Genomic DNA, 16819 nt, shown 5'->3' on the forward strand with positions numbered 1-16819 from the left:
ATACGGGTAGGGGTATTACAATTATACAAAGTATATTAATATAATTAATGAAATTGTTTTGTTAACCAATTTGTTCGAAAAAATTACAAGTTTACAAACAAATATATTGTATTCATGGCATCGATCCAACAGTAACACCCATTGTCTGGCCCGGTCGCTGGACCGAAACTACGAAATGCTACCACCATTATCGAAGCTGACCACATACAATTCATAGCAATTAATCCAATCAATCACTGATTCATGACATAATTTCTTACATAACATGATATACAATCAAAATTAGGTATCAATCAAACTTACGAAAGCTCTTAAGTTATCCCGAGCATAAAAAAGGATCAAACTGCAAACTTTCAAAATCTGAGTATAGGTAACGATACCAAGGCCAAGTATCGATACCATTTTTAGGTTTGATGTTTCATTAAAAATCAAGTTAAATTAAAAGGTACCTATACTAGTCTTGAAGTACCGATACTTATCATTAGGTACCGATACCTTAATTTGGTTTTAATACCGTTTTGGCATTCTGTTTTGCAAAAATTTAAAACATAAGTTCAATAGTATCGATACTATGGTATCAAGTATCGATACTTTAGTCTAGTATTGATATTGTATTGGCATTCGATGTTTGAAAATCAACTGAAAAATGCAAAGTACCAATACCTTTACTTAGGGTATCGATATCTTGTTGCCAAAAATGCCAAAACTCCCTCATTTTGGCCCCTTTCTATGCCTAAACCAAACCTTACCTTAAATGGTGCCTTAGGCACACTTAAAACCTGTACAAAAAAATCCCAAAACATACACAAACATTCATTTATGCTATTCCAACATCAACTAAACTAATATGTTATAATTTGACACTATAATCTACCAAATATCTCATCTAAACACAACTAAACTTCCAAGTTATCAACCATTCAAAACAATCAAAACATAACATATAATCATCCTTCTAAGCATCTAAACAATATGCCACAATTGTTACCAATTCACATCACACCTATTTATACCATTTAATGCACTTAACCATTCATCTATTCAATTCAATTCATGATCAATTATGCAACTATAGATATCAAACACTTATATTATAACACATTACTCAATTTGTGCACATATACCATTTGCCATTCACATTATAAGTTCAATAACAAGTAAAGTTCTAAATCAAACTTGGCATTACAAGGTAACATTACAACCCTAAGTACATGCCACATATAACCGAGTTTAAATGATAAAAAATATATCAAATCAGGAGATGGATAGTGTGAGCTCCTTGAGGATCTGACCGACATGTTCTACAAGTCAAAATCTACAGGAAAATAAAAGCAATAAGGTGAGCATTACAAAATGCTTAGTAAGCTCATATGTATATAAACAATTAACTTACCTCATATAACAAATACATATGTTAAACTAATGTGTATAATCAAATTTACCTAACATATCAAAACATAATCACAATAAGGTGAGCTTGATTCACATTCAATCATATAACACATCAAGTACAAGCATAACATTTCATATCTTCTAAATCCAATTTAACCTTAACTCAATCATATGTATATACTCAACTTGTCATTAAATCCTCCACTTTGCTACCTTTGATCATTAAGCACTTTACATGTTCAATTTCCATATTTGGTATCTTGTAAGTTACTCGATGAAACATCGTAAAAGAACTCAAATACACAAGTACTAATCACATCTAATGCTCATCTAAGCTAAACATATCTGTTTATGTTAGGTTACCTATATGGGCTAAACCTTTTATGGAAACATCAAATAGTCTGGACAGGGTTGTATATGCATGTAAGGTTACCCGTCTAAGCTAAACCTATAAAACGACATTAGGTTACTCGTCCGACCTAAACCTATGTCACATGTATGTTTAAGTCTGCAACAAATGCTGGATCTTGGAATCATCGAAAATCAACCTGTAACCATGTGTACGATACATTTACAAAGTTTTGTCAGGGTAATTTCCATCATGTAAGTTCATGTTTATTACTTTTCAATTTAATCCCAATTTCACCCTTTAGTACTAAATTGCAAACAATTCAAAGTTCACTAGAACTTATATATATTCACTATATAATATACATAAGGATCAAAACATAATTACACCATATGAACTTACCTGGAAAAAACAACAATTGATAAGATGTTAGGGACTAGTTCACAATTTTCTCCTTTTCGCGGTTATCTTCCAATTGGTTTAAATCTCAATCTATATCATAATTAAATTAAATTATCAATTCCAAACATCAATGAACAACATACTATAGTTATGTATCAATTCAATTTCATTTATCGAATATTCTTTCAAGTTTTTCATTTTATTCAATTTAGCCCCTAACACTAAAATTACTATAACTTTCGAATTTGAGCTTTGATTTCGAAACTGATCTCAATTTAATCCTTCTATAATCCTCTATTATATATAATTATAGAAATTTTATTTCAATTTTGAAATATTTACACTTTAGTTCTTAAGTCCAAAACGAACAATTTTCATTTTACAAACTAGTTTGTTTTCATATCTAAGCATCAAATTTAACCAAGTAACACCAATTTTATCAAACACTCATCAATGAAAATATTTAGAAACTTTAACAATTTTGAACTCGAAACCTCAAAAAAATAAAAGTATACAAAAAAAGACTAAATTGAGTTACCTAATTAAGAGCCAAAAGCTTTAAACCCTTGAGAACTTCTCTTCAATGAAGCAATCTTCGGAAGAGATGAAGATGAACAATTGTTTTTTCTCTCCTTCCACTATCACCTATTTGTTTTAATTAATATTTCAAACATATTTTATTTAATTTTGATTTTAAACATTATTTCATAAAAATTACTCCATCAAATCGGGCACTATATCATTAAGTGGCTAAATTGTTAATTTAGACTTTGGTTTAATTCTCATCTTAATCCTTTAGCCATTAAAATTTATAATAATTAACATTTATCGGTTTTACAATTTAATCCTTATACCTTAATTAATTATCAATTCAATAAAATTAAAGGATCAAAATTTAATTAAAATTTATACTAACCACGTAAATATTATTTCGAGCTCACTTGTCGAAAATGGAGTTTTGAAACCACTATTTTTGACTCCAATAAAAAATAAACAATTGTAACTCTCCCATCGATGATGAAATTTTTACCTGAGAATAGATTAGTTAATACTATTTATATTTTAATTATAAATTTTAATTTATAATTTTATATATTTTAAATAAATTTCAAGAGAAAAATAATTATATGCTTAACATAAAAATTAAATAAAATATATTAGAGAACAAAAAAAGCTAAAAGATGTCATTTTTATCCAAAATCACTTTTGAAGAGCAATGAGTGCCGTTTTCATTTTTTTTTCCACCACGTTTAACTTTCAACTTGTTTACGAAAATCGGACGCCGAGGATTAGTCTTTCATTAGTCTAAAGCAAAAACCTTCCAGAGCTTACTAGTTCTGGCTTTGCTTGTTAATGGAGGAATTACAGGCTTCTCTTCAACCTCGAGGCTTAACCCTTTCAACTTTCCACGATAAAGGCCGTTCCCTCCTCGCTGCCAGGGATTTCTATCCAGGTTTTCTTCTTTCCACCGTTTTTTCGAAAAAAAAAAGACAAAAATCTGCTAAGTTTGATCTATTAATCTATCAATTGCATACGTAATGTGATACTTTCTTTTTTAGATGATTCGTTTTTAGTTAAAATTGCATAAAGAAATTCTAAAAGAAGCTTTAATTTGTAGGAGAAGTGATTATAAGTCAAGAGCCATACGTCTGCGTGCCAAACAACTCCTTAACCGAATCAAGGTGCGATGGATGTTTCAGCAAAAGCAATCTTAAGAAATGCTCGGCTTGTCATGTTGTTTGGTATTGTGGGAGCTCATGTCAGGTTTTATCAATGTTCCAACTCAATTTGTTGAATTTTTTTATCAAATATATTGAGAATTTATTGATTGGTTAAATGGCTTATTTACAGAAACTGGAATGGAAGTTGCATCGGCTCGAGTGTCAGTTACTCGCTAAGCTTGACAAAGAAAGGAGAAAATCTGTTACGCCTACCATCCGAATGATGGTGAAACTTTACCTTAGGAGAAAATTGCAAAATGGGAATGTAATGGGGGAGTTCTTGTTATTTGTTTAATATTTGAGAATAATGTGCTTTGTTTTTTTATGGGAATTATTAACATTTGCTTATGATTTTCAGGTCATCCCTGTTACAGCTATGGACAATTACAATTTGGTGGAGGCTTTGGTTTCTCGTATCCTTTGTTTTTTTTTTTAGTTGAATTTGGTTGATTTTGCTATATTACATCTTAAGATGTTATCGTACCACTCAGCTATTTTGTTTAGCCTTAAATCGGAGAAAGACATGTCGGATATTGATGAGAAGCAGCTATTGTTATATGCGCAGATGGCTAACCTTGTTAACTTGATTCTTCAGCTTCCCAACAATGACATAAAGGAGATTGCTGAAAACTTTTCCAAGGTCCATATTGAACGGTTTTAAGCTTCTAATTCCTTAGTTTATCATTTGAGTCATAATTACTTGAAACATATTAAATCTAATATGTTTTCCTTCCTCACTCACTCCAAGAAAGAAATTAATGAAGGTTATATCTAGGTACTATGTAAGCAGTCTTGCATTTCTTCCATGTGATCTTTTGCCATTTTATCATTAAATCTCTTAAATTTCAAATCAACAGGAAGAATGCAAGCTTCTGTTAGGAACTTATGGGTTGCTTAAAACATTATGCAGAAAAGGATCAAGGTTGTATAAGTTATGTTTCAATTAGATGGATGTTCAATCCAAAAGTAAGATTGGCCTGAATAAGCAGTCCCAGAATTTATTACAGTGTAATTTCATGCCTCTTTTATTGTAACAAAGTTAGGAATCTTAACAAGTTCTGTCTAAGCTGGATGAACATATGTTCTTATTTATTACTATGAAAATGGCAGTTTGCATGTAATGCGCATACCATTTGTGACAGTGAACTGAGACCGCTTGGGACTGGACTGTATCCTGTTATTTCTATTATCAACCACAGGTAACATAGCTTATCGATTCATGCTGTGGTATGTCACTGTGAGCTTGATGAGTTGCTAAACAATTACTGTGCTGTAGCTGCTTGCCAAATGCTGTCTTGATATTTGAAGGAAGGTTGGCTGTGGTACGTGCTGTACAACATATACCCAAAGATTCTGAGGTGAGAAGTTTTTATTTTATAGTATCTGGTTTTGTATTTTGTTTTAGGAACCTTTTTAGTAGGACATATTCATGAGATATAGCCATATAGGTTTTTGAAATGGTCTGTCCATTTTTGACAAATATGTAGAAGAAAACCCTTTTGAAAGGTTCAGTTTCTTAGGGTTTGTATGAGGCCACCCTAGAGCTTACAATTATTTGTGTTATTTAGTTTTGATCCTAAAGCATACATGTCAGCTATTATTCTTATGCAGAGATAGAACTTGCACCATCATGATTTGTCCATGATTTAGATACTACCATTTTGTTTAATAATTTGGTTTTTCTATTTTTTAAAAAGAAAATTATGGCTTCAGTATTTTTTTTCCGTATTTGTATTCAATCGTAGGTTTCCCACTGCTATCACTGTAAATAGTGCTGCAATACTTGCTCAAGAAGGAGAAAGGTTTCTAGATGTTCAATGGCTAGTTTTGTCTTCTTTTAATCTTGTGATCTATTTGTGGTAAAATGTAGCCTTTGGTCTATTGGATTTCTTATGACTTCCATTTTACACACTCTCTAGGTATCTCATTATTCTCTGTGTTGTAAACTGTATCTGAGGCTTGAACCAACTTTGAGTTAAATACCAATCTCATGACAGAAAACGAAGAGGCATTACTAGAGATTTTTCATTTTTCAATTAACTAATTATTATCCGGAAGATCTTGTTAGAATAATTCTTTAATATCTCTGCATTTGCAACTGAACTTGCTATTCATTTTCTTTCTTTTCTTAGGTATCAATCAGTTATGTAGAGACTGCTGCAAGTACAATTACTCGGCAAAAGACACTCAAAGAACAGTACCTTTTCACTTGTACATGTGTTCGCTGTAACAAACTGGTATTTCCTCTGTCAAATTTTTTACCCTTCCAGTATGCGATCTTGTTGCTTTTGGAATGATCCTTTTTCATTCTTTAATTAACCTGTGCTTGTATTCTGCTTAAGGGTCAGTATGATGATATCCAAGAAAGTGCAATTCTAGAAGGCTATCGGTGCAGGGATAATGGATGCAGTGGCTTCTTGCTTAGAGAATCAGGTATGTGGTTATATTTAATTCAAGACTGTTAAATGACCTAAACAAAATGTTTACACATTTTGTAATTTGGATTTGCAGATGAAAAAGGATTTGTTTGCCAACAATGTGGCCTCATTAGAAACAAGGAAGAGATAAGAAAGATTGCTAGTGATATCAAAGCATTGTCGGACAAGGCTAGTTCCTCAGGCAGTATCCTTCTCTTCTTTTCTTTGTTGACTAACTAGTCATCGTTGGTGGAAATTCAATTAAATATCATTGAATATAATCTCATTGGTGAACTAATCTCATCTGGTAATAATTTAATTTGCATAGAAATGAATGAAAGTTGATTCTTAACCTGAACTTCAGATCTTCAGGAAGCCATTGTTTTGTATAAAAATATTGAAAAGCTCCAGAAGGAAGTGTACCATCCTTTTTCAATCATTTTGTTGAGAACTCGGGAAAAACTTCTTGAGGTACTTCCTTGAGTCATGTTCACATTTCTGAGCAGAATGTAGCTTGAAGAAACATAGTTTAAAGATGATTCAATTTCATATGATGTAGCGGTAGGATTCTTATTGCTAATTCAGCTTCACATCAGTGTATATTCTTGTCTTGTTACTTCCCAATCTGATGAATCGCTAGATCATGTCAGAAGCTAAACTGAAAGCTAACACCTCTTGTTTCCTCTTCTATCAAACATCCCTTGGTAAAATAACATTGGTTTTATCGGCAATAACAATTGTGTTGATGTGTGATTTGATACAAATTGAATCAATTAATCCTGCAGATATTAATGCAGCTGGAAGAATGGAAAGAAGCTTTGACAATTTGCAGATTGACGATTCCGGTGTATGAAAGTAGGTCATCTTTCAACTTGAATCATTGACAAGAAACAAATGACAGATCCATTTAGTTGTCAATTAGCAATATGCGTTAGAGTTTCTATTTTCCCTAAATATTGCGAGTTTAGCAAAATCTAGTGCTTCTAATCCCTAAGAATTACCCAAAAATTCATTTCTAAGCCTAGCTCTCACTTCAGCTCTGACATTTTCAACGTGGCCTTAAAAAAAGGACTTTAAGAAATGTTTGCGGTCTCTTAGATGACTATACCCTTAAAGTATATGTGGTGTAATGGTCCTGAGTTGAGAAATTATTGGCATCCCAATTTACCTTTCTGTTTCGTTGCAGGGGTTTATCCAGGATTTCATCCTTTGCTTGGATTACAATACTACAGTTGTGGAAAGCTTGAATGGTTAGAGAAATATCTTGCCCTTGTTATTGACTTCATTCTCTGGTTCACTTCTTTCTTCCACTTGTTCGTCTTAGAAAATGTTAGTTATATCCAGCACCCTATAAGCTTTATAAAGTGAACCGAGGCCATCACTTTCTATGAAGTTGTCTCTCGAGACCTTGTAGCAGCTAAAGTACACACTTTCGTCTGCTCAACATGAATGTGAAATGCACCAAATTTTATGACTTCCCATAGCTGTGTTCATCCAGGAATATAACCAAAAATTCAGAACTGCATCAGATTTATCGGATTGTTACTTAATAAGAACTTCAGTATCTTTTTGCAACTTTTCTTGAACCTAGCAAAGTTTATTCCAAGGTCCTTTAGAGGCAAATATGCATTCTTTTAGTTGTAGCGGGTAGGTTTTGAGATCTTTAACAGGTCAATGAGTGGGCATGATCTTAAAATAACCTCTCAAAGAATCCCTTTACAAATGGTTTGATAGTTTTACCTGGTTTTGGAATAAAAAACTTCGATATTTATTAATGACAGGTTGCTAGGGGAGACAGATGATGCTATCAAGTTGTTCACCAAGGCGGTTGACATACTGCGAATCACTCATGGGACAAGTACACCATTTATGAAAGAACTGTTGATGAAGTTGGAGGAAGCTCGTGCTGAAGCGTTGTTCAAGCTCTCATCAAGAGAGGACTCATAAATTATGTTGCGAATGTTATTGGCATTGTCTTCAATGTGAAGCTTACAGGCTTGCATCAAGGAATGACTCAATTGTGCTCTTCAATATCCGGAAGCCAAGAGTTTGGTTTCTCTCGGGTTCATTGGAGATTTTTCAACTTAAATGAGAAAAGGATTATGTATCCACTGAAAAATATCAGTATTAGCTAATGTTGTTAGAATTGGATTGGACTGTGATTAAACGGTGCTCTAATTGGTACAGTACACTATATGAAACCACCCAGTTAGATAAACACCTGTTTTCATCTTCTTTTTTCGTTTTTTTTTTAAATTTTAAAAATGATAAAACTTGAGTTTTCAATATTTTAGTTCTTTATAGGCAATATCATGAAGTTATTGCAGCTCTTACAAAAATAGTTACTAAGAAGGCTGAAATATGGTTGGATGGTTACTTGATGCAAAAGTTAAAAAATAAGTCGGGCTAAGTTTTCCGTAGACTTTTTTAAGAGATTCAATGAAAGGACTTATTCCGATGTCATAGAAGAGTTTAATCAATTGGTACATTATGGAACTATAAAAGAGTACAAAGAGAAGTTTGAGGAGTAAAAGCCATATATTCTTTAATTCGACCCACATTTACTTCAAATCTATCTTCATATCCATCTTTATTAGTGGTCTCTAAGAACTACAACTGAGGGTTAAAACCAACGAATCATCCACCCTAACTACTTCCTATAGGTTGGCCAACCTTCATGACCTTTTCTTTTTAAGGTAAAAGTACTATGGAGGTTATTGTAGTAAGAATCAAATTACATTTTGTTCCCCTTTACTAAAAAAAGAGCAAATTAGGCTTTATAAAGAGAAAACTAATCCTTTTAGTTAAAATTTTCATCCATTTCTACGATTAAAAACTGGTGTGACTGATGGAATAACCGGATAGTTATACATGACATGCCACGTGTACCTTATATCAATGTACAACAACTAATTTTAATAGTAGAAATAGATGACATTTTTAACAGAATAACCAATTTACTTTTTGATCTACCATACATGGATTTATTTACTCATTTTTTTAGTAGAGGGGACAAAATATAATCTAACTTCTTGTATAAGGGCCTCCATAGTACTTTTACCAGCTATAAGGCAAGAAATTTAAATACGCCTACAAACTGAATCTAAGCCCTTACCAACACCCTTTTTCCTTTAACCAAAACAAATACCAAAAACCTAACTATAGTACTCAAAACCAAACAATCAGCTCTACCTCTACTCTTAACCCAAATGAACCGAACAAATTACCAAACCCTTGCTGCAAGTGTGGGGGGAAAATTCACTCTTGAACACGTTTGTAAGAATAAATATTTGAATTCTTTGATTGTAGAAGAGTAGGACCAAGAAGCTATGTTAAGCAAAGAAGAAATAATGGAAAATACAATTGAAGTTCTAGATAACCAAGCAGTGCATGAAGGTGACAAAGAAAATTCCATAAATGTAGTAACTGGGAGTGTGGGGCGTAGCGCATTCAGGATTATTAGGAGTCTTAAAGGGAAGCCAATCAACATCTTGGAGGACAATGGCAGCAGTTATAACTTTTTCACACCAAGAATGGCCATAGAGGGGAATGGAAATAGCTTTCCAATGTGAAATTCTTGGAGGACTATAGCCATTGTAACAGTGCAAATAGCTTGATTGGGTAAATATAATTTTAGACAAAAAACTGGCTACTGATTCAAGCAAAATAGAAGCCATGGTGAAATGGAAACTGCAAGAAATCTCAAATCACTTAGGGGCTTCATGAGGTTGAAAGGCTACTATAGGAAGTTTTTAAGAGGTTATAAAGCCCTCTATAAACCCTTCAATGAGATGTTAAAGAAGAAAGGTCTCTTGTGGAGTGAAGATTTAGCTTGCGTCAAAAAGCTTAAGGAAGCTATGTGTAAGGCTCCTGTTTTGGCCTTACCAGTTTTTTCAAAAACTTTCTAGTTCTACTTGGGGACTCAAAAAGGTAGACCTATTGCTTATAGTCTTGTTGGTAGTACTAAAATGGAGGCATTATTTGGAGGGAAGGCTTTTTATCATAAAGTTTGATTATGAGGCCTTCAAACATCTCCTGGAATAAAGATTCGTCACTTCAATTAAAAAAAACAATGGCTTAACAAAGTTATTGGGGCTTGATTACATCGTCTAATACAAGTCTAGTAAAAACAAAAAACAAATGCACTTTCCAGAAGATTTCACGAGGAAGGTCACTAGCTATTATTGTCTTCCACAACAATAATTCCAAGTTGGGTTGAAGAGGTGGAGTTAAGATACAAAGATGAAGAACAATATCAAAGTATTTGCTCTAACACTTGGTCCGGTTCTACATTATACCTATTCACATGGGGGTACTAAGGTATAAAAGGAGTTTGCATTGGAAGCTATGGTCGATTCAAGGAGCAAATATACAGAAAAATCATGATTCCCCGAAGAGAGTGACCACTCAGGGCTGCAGAGCACCTATTACAGAATTAGGCTGTACTTTTACTGGCCTAAATTGATGTATGTGTTCCTTGGCTACCTCTAGCAGAATGGTGGTACAACACTAGCCACCATACTACCATAGGCATGTTTCCATTTAAGGCTTTGTATAGTCATCAAGCACCTAAATCTACTTGGGATGCTAGTTCAAGGACAAGGGTTTCTACAGTGCAGGAGCCATTGAAAGATGGGAGCAACTAACTAACGTCACTGTTGATCAACTTCCAGAAGCATAGGCTCGGATGAAATTCTATGTTGATAACTACACGAGGGTGAGAGAATTTCGAGTAGTTGATGCAATTGATAGACACTTTTTAGGTCTTCGTGGAGATTATATTTAAGAAATAAAATTTTAAAAGTCCGAAGTTGATTCGCAAGTAAATTGATTAAAATTTACAAGATTATAAGTAATATATTAGAACAAATATTTAATATTTAATTTCGAAATGGAAGAAAATATGTTGAGGTTAAAAGATCCACTCTTTGTGTCATATTAAGATTAAATTTCCGTATTTAATGTTATTACTCAATTAGAATCCACAAAAAATGGAGGTTCTAATTGGATAATCTAACAATTAAAATCCAATAATTAGGCAAAGATACATATTAGATATTAGAAACTTGATATTTTATAAGTATAAAGAAACAAATAAATACTAACAATAAAATGATCTTGATCTCAACTCCAAGATGCTTCCTATTCCAAAACTATAGGCTATTTATAGAGGTTTGGGAAGATGAAAATGACAATGCAAAGGACTTGCTAGTAATAAATTGTTAGGCCTACTTCTTTGTCATCTTTTAGAATAATTTTTCACATGTTATTGGATGACTTCTTTTGTCTAAGTTAACGACTCTCAATAAAAAAAGTCAAAGAAAATTGATTGAAGATCTACATATTGTACATTCACTGTGGAAATTTTAGCTCCAAACTCCAAGTATGTTAGGAGATATGACTCAAACATTAAAATACATTAAAACTCCCCATCAATGTGAAACTTGTATTGACAATTTCTTTTCGGACCGGTTTTACCTACAAATGCCACATGAAATATTTTATTGAAACTAAATGTGTGAAAAACATAGTATTTACAATACAAACATAAAAAAATAAAAATTAAATCAATTAAAATAATTCTAAAATATATAAAAACACTCAAGAAACTAAATAAATATAAGCAAGATATAGCCCAAAATAATTATATAATGAGAACTAATCAGTAGTCTACTTGAAACTTTAGCCATATAGACAAGTTTCACATTAAGGAATCTCAAAACATATAATCAAGCGGAGATGAGTTCAAGGACATGAAAAATCAAATAGGGACACCATTAAAAACTTAGCTTGTCAAACAAATAAGTTACTAACAGTGAAGCTTTCGATCATTACCATTAACAGCCAATTCATTTCAGACCAAGCATCTTAGTGCAGTAGAAATTTCTATTGTACAGAGATGCAACACTGTACTAACCCAAATTATCATTGCATATCGGCTCCACAGAATCGAATGAAATGGCTGCGCCCTGATGGAGCTCGGAAAGTAATGGCACTTTGGGGGAAGACAATGGTGATTGTGCCGTGACAGAGCTTGAAAAGTAATGGCTAGAAAACTCACACCCATTCGGTGTCGAGATCGGAGGAGGAAATGGAGGATATAGAGGGAAAACAGTGGTGGATTTAAAGGATTAACATAAATTTTTTGTAATTTTTAAAAGAATTAAAAGAATAATTTTTTATTTTATAATTTTTTCATATTAGGTGAAAAGATTATTAACAAATTTTCTACTGGGATGATTAAATTAATAAAAAAAATTAAAATGATGAACATAAAAACATACATAATCCTCTTCTTTCTTCCCTCGATTAGATTACTACACGGCATTTTTATATTGGTAATGAAAATGGCAAAATAGTCAAATCACATCCCCTCGACTGGGTCAACTTAATTGGGATGGGATTTTTAAATTTGCCGATTTACGCTGCTGTTTAAGAATGTATGTTGACTTTGCAAGGTAACTTCCGTAGATTACAACAGTGAAAAACAAATTTTATGTAAAAAAAAGTTACATAAAATAGTAATTGGAAAGCTTATGATAATAAGTTAAAATTATAAACTTCTCACCTCAATTCAATGTTGAACTCAAATAAGTCTGAAATTTTATTAGATTAATAAACATAATCCAAGGAGTTTAAGATCTTCAAAGATGGTAGGCAATCGAGATCAAGGCTGGAATTTCTGATCAAAATCTCAACCTTGGAACTCATCTCCTATTTAGTTGAGTAGCACAACTAACAACTCCATCCCTAAATTTCATTAACCATCTATAAACTAAATACCCATTATATCATTTTTATTCCAAATATATGTTAATCAGCTATGGTTTACACAGTAAAAGTTCAATCATGTCAATAAAATATATCCATAATTGAAGGTGATAAACTAGCGTTAAGTTTTTAAGCATTCAAAAGGCTCCCACCCTGTCACGGGGAATCAGGCGAAGCTCCGAACCATGTTTCAGAAACACATTTCCTGCCAAAACCAAATCAAAGTTTACGTAAACGCAAATCATAAACCTGCGCAAAATGCTACATGAACAAGGTTGAATCACAACTACAATGAGATACGCTTTCCCTTACTTTTTCAACAAATTAACTTCCTTAACTATGAAATGACTAGTTTTGCTATGCAATTAGAGAATAGGAGATCGTACTCACTAAAATAACAGAGGATCGGACATAGCATAGTAAATGGTAAAATGAATTATATTTTAGGATTCCGTATTGCTGAGCTATGTACTTACTATCCTTAGGCTATTCATCCATCCTAAAGGTAATGGGAAAAGCGATGACACAACCGAAACGATGAGCTTTGGTTAGAGTCCAGAAGAATAGCAAATAACTTGTACTGAAGGATAAATTTGCACTTAGCCAACAATCATCACTACTAAAGGCATCGAGTACTAAAGGGTTTCGAAGAAGCGAGGGATCAGCATAAAACTGACCCATATTTCAGCCCAAACATATCGTGTTCGGATATTTGGTGCACTGATAATAAATGACCTTATTAACCCTCTAGTAGAATATTTATACCCGAATTCTTACTAAAAGTCATGTGACTCAATAAATATTTAACAAAAAATACAAAACATAGACTCAAATAGAATAATGTAGAAAACAAAATTTAAATAATTAGACTAAATTCAATGCTCCTGCATCATGTAGTCTTGCTAAATGATATGTAAAAATATTCCTAATCCTCTTAGGGAGGTCACAAATCTACCATTATACATTGGATTTTCCAGAGAAGAAAAAAAGGGCAGATGCTTGGTTCAAAGGTGACATGGTTCTAATTTGAAGTGCAAAATTTAAAGAAAAAGGAAAACACAATAAGACTCGATAAACACAAGCAAATAAAAATAAAACTCTAAAAGAACAAAACTAGTTAAGAACAGAGTAAGTGTAGGCGCACCTGCACTTTGCTGAGGATTGATTCCCACACCATCTGTATTCAGAAAGAACACAAAATTCAATGAACCACATGCTTTAGGATTAGATATTTAGATATCAAACATCGTAGATTTGACATGTCTGTCTCATTATAATTATATGTGAAATTCATATTTAAAAATGTAGGTTGAACTAAGCTTATTAAGAAAACAAATTATAGAAATGAGGGAGTCAAAGCAGCTTATAAAGATCTAACCACAGCATATTCTGATTTCACAACAATTTAAAGCATTTTTATCTTATTTTTCATTATTATCAACTCAGAACATGTAGATCAGGTAACAAACATGGTTTGCAAAAATTAGAGTTAAAGGTAAACAGATGAGCCAAATTATTGAATGCCCAAACGTAATGTAACTTCATGTTTTTTTGCTTAAGTTTCTCACTTTGAAAATTTGAATTCTTACATATTACTAAGAATATCTAATTGATTCCCTATCCATGTTGATGAGCTCCAAAAGTAAGTAGATCTATATCAGAACCAGGTCTCATAAAGTATAGATCCAAAGTTCAACCAAGAGAAGGCTCCATTTCAAACATTCAGAAGCTTTTAAAGGTTTTCTTCAGAACATACAGCATCCTCCCGTTATACTCACTAGCAGATATTTTTACTGATCTGAATAGTCATAGGTAACACAATCTAGAAGTACATCTCAAAGAGCTTGCACTCTGTAAGTTGCTATGATGCTCTGACTATTTTTTCTTGAAATAGCAGTATCCGACACACATTCAGATACGGATACAAGGATATCAGCCTCCAAAGATCTTTCAAATACATTGAAGAAATTAGGAAATAATTGAGCATGCCCGTATTAATTACATACCCATATCCGACACTCATAGAGGTGCACCTATGAAGAAACACACTCTATGTCCAAATCTATCAAATTACAGAACTCAATAAACGATTTTGATCACTTAAGTTTCATCATATGATAACCTTAAAACACCTTTTACTACAATGAATTCTGCCTAAGTCACTTCATATATTCTGATATTAGTGTCTTCCTCCCCCGTAAAGATGTAAAATTGTTCATTTAACACAGTTCCTACCTCTAAATTCCAGAATTCTTATTTAACAATACCGTGTATAATAATTAATTTAAAAATCACAATAGAAAGGATAGAAAATCAATACTTAAGTAGAAAATTAACAAAAAGAAAACAGAAGCAAGGAATTGATTACCGTTGGTGATGATAGCGCTGGTTTGGGGAGGGACTTTGAATTCCTCGGCTGCGAATTTCAAAACAGCCGTAAACGGGGCTGCTTCAGGAACGCTAAACCTGAAATTCCGAAAATTATATAAAAATAATTCGGGAACGATAACCAGAATTTGAAAGAAAAATTAGTCAAATAAATATTTAAATGAAAAAAACTCACACTTTGAAAGGGAGCTTTGGATCGGATGTAAGAGTGACTTTAAAAGACACTTTTCCACCACTCGCCATTTCTCCCTGTTTTTTTCTGTTTACAGATTTCTGAAATTTTCTTTTCTACGATCCAATTTATATATTTGATAAATTTAAAACTATATATATATTCTAGCGTGATTGTTACGACAACTTGGATTTTGTAATAATATTCAGGTTGTGTTACCATATTATTTTATTCTAATATATCAATTATTTGGCTAATATTTAAAATGCCCTTCAACTAATATCTTTTGTTCAAATAAGCGTTTTATATATACATTGCGAATTTGATAAATCATTAATTAAATGGAAATGCTAAATTGATTTTATTTTATTTTTAAAATCATATTTTAAATAAAGAATCTCTTTTCTTTATTAAAAACAAAATATTGAAATTATTATATTTAACTTTATCTAATACTATCTAAAACAATAGCCTTATATGTCCTTAAAGCCTTTAAAAAATACAAATAATCAATTAAGTTCCTGCATTAAATTCACATCCAATTAAGCCCCTGTCGTTAATTAAAATAATCAATTAAGTCTTTCCGCTAACGGTTTCACCATTGACCACGTTGACTGTTAAAATAAATTGATGGATCAATCATATGGTGGCACGTGGTAGTTTCTAATTTAATCTAATATTTTTTCAAATAAATATAAAATATAAAATTATTAAATATTAAAATTTTTATAATAAAATTATAAAAAATATAAAAATAAAAATTAATCAATTATTAAAAATATTTAAAATTTTATAAGAAAAAGTACTAGAATTCTATAAAAATCATAAAAATTATAAAATTGATATAAGTTTATAAAATTTATAAAAAAATCATAAAAACTTGAATTGGATTGGATCAATTGGGTGGACCAATTAAACCAAAATCGACAAGAGTATTGCTCCAGAGAAAGCCATTAAACTAGTTGACTTGAAAATCAAATAGTTGAATCTATTTTTTTTATTTTTTAAAAATATTTTAAATGTTTTATTTAATTCAACTAGACGGATCAACCAAACTCACAAACTGGTGGCTTGATCGATTCAACCATCGATCCGGTACTCAAAACATTGGTTAGAATATTTTATTCCGACATATGCTAGTAGTTGAATAATGAAATTTTAGTTTAATAAAATATTAAAAAAATAAAAAAAAATCATTTCAACTGTT

The 16819-nt window shown here is 32.0% G+C and overlaps 2 protein-coding genes across 2 annotated transcripts; one reads left to right on the forward strand and one right to left on the reverse strand.

The window, feature by feature from the left end:
* The first annotated feature begins 3329 nt into the window (after positions 1-3329).
* Positions 3330-8569, forward strand: LOC108458121 (histone-lysine N-methyltransferase ASHR1). Its single transcript, XM_017757391.2, has 14 exons — positions 3330-3596; positions 3762-3907; positions 3995-4129; positions 4223-4277; positions 4386-4504; positions 4975-5063; positions 5141-5222; positions 5997-6101; positions 6207-6297; positions 6376-6486; positions 6646-6752; positions 7067-7136; positions 7468-7531; positions 8063-8569. Exons 1-14 carry the CDS (start codon positions 3497-3499, stop codon positions 8226-8228), a joined length of 1440 nt encoding a protein of 479 aa, XP_017612880.1. The 5' UTR covers positions 3330-3496; the 3' UTR covers positions 8229-8569.
* A 4292-nt stretch (positions 8570-12861) lies between these two features.
* Positions 12862-15769, reverse strand: LOC108458226 (ubiquitin-fold modifier 1). The gene is made up of 4 exons (XM_017757538.2): positions 15616-15769; positions 15421-15518; positions 14197-14229; positions 12862-13257 (listed from the first exon to the last, which is right to left on the reverse strand). Exons 1-4 carry the CDS (start codon positions 15681-15683, stop codon positions 13190-13192), a joined length of 267 nt encoding a protein of 88 aa, XP_017613027.1. The 5' UTR covers positions 15684-15769; the 3' UTR covers positions 12862-13189.
* Positions 15770-16819: the final 1050 nt, after the last annotated feature.

The sequence above is a fragment of the Gossypium arboreum genome, chromosome 3 (assembly GCF_025698485.1).
Source record: "Gossypium arboreum isolate Shixiya-1 chromosome 3, ASM2569848v2, whole genome shotgun sequence".
Lineage (NCBI taxonomy): Eukaryota > Viridiplantae > Streptophyta > Magnoliopsida > Malvales > Malvaceae > Gossypium > Gossypium arboreum.

Excerpts from the sequence above, each read along its gene's own strand:
- LOC108458121 (XM_017757391.2), top strand. The coding sequence starts at position 3,497 with ATGGAGGAATTACAGGCTTCTCTTCAACCTCGAGGCTTAACCCTTTCA. Across the intron at positions 4,278-4,385 it reads GGTGGAGGCTTTGGTTTCTC|ACATGTCGGATATTGATGAG; the intron begins GTATCCTTTGTT and ends AATCGGAGAAAG. Across the intron at positions 7,137-7,467 it reads GACGATTCCGGTGTATGAAA|GGGTTTATCCAGGATTTCAT; the intron begins GTAGGTCATCTT and ends GTTTCGTTGCAG.
- LOC108458226 (XM_017757538.2), bottom strand. The coding sequence starts at position 15,683 with ATGGCGAGTGGTGGAAAAGTGTCTTTTAAAGTCACTCTTACATCCGAT. Across the intron at positions 14,230-15,420 it reads CAGCGCTATCATCACCAACG|ATGGTGTGGGAATCAATCCT; the intron begins GTAATCAATTCC and ends TTCTGAATACAG. Across the intron at positions 13,258-14,196 it reads CAATCCTCAGCAAAGTGCAG|GAAATGTGTTTCTGAAACAT; the intron begins GTGCGCCTACAC and ends TGGTTTTGGCAG.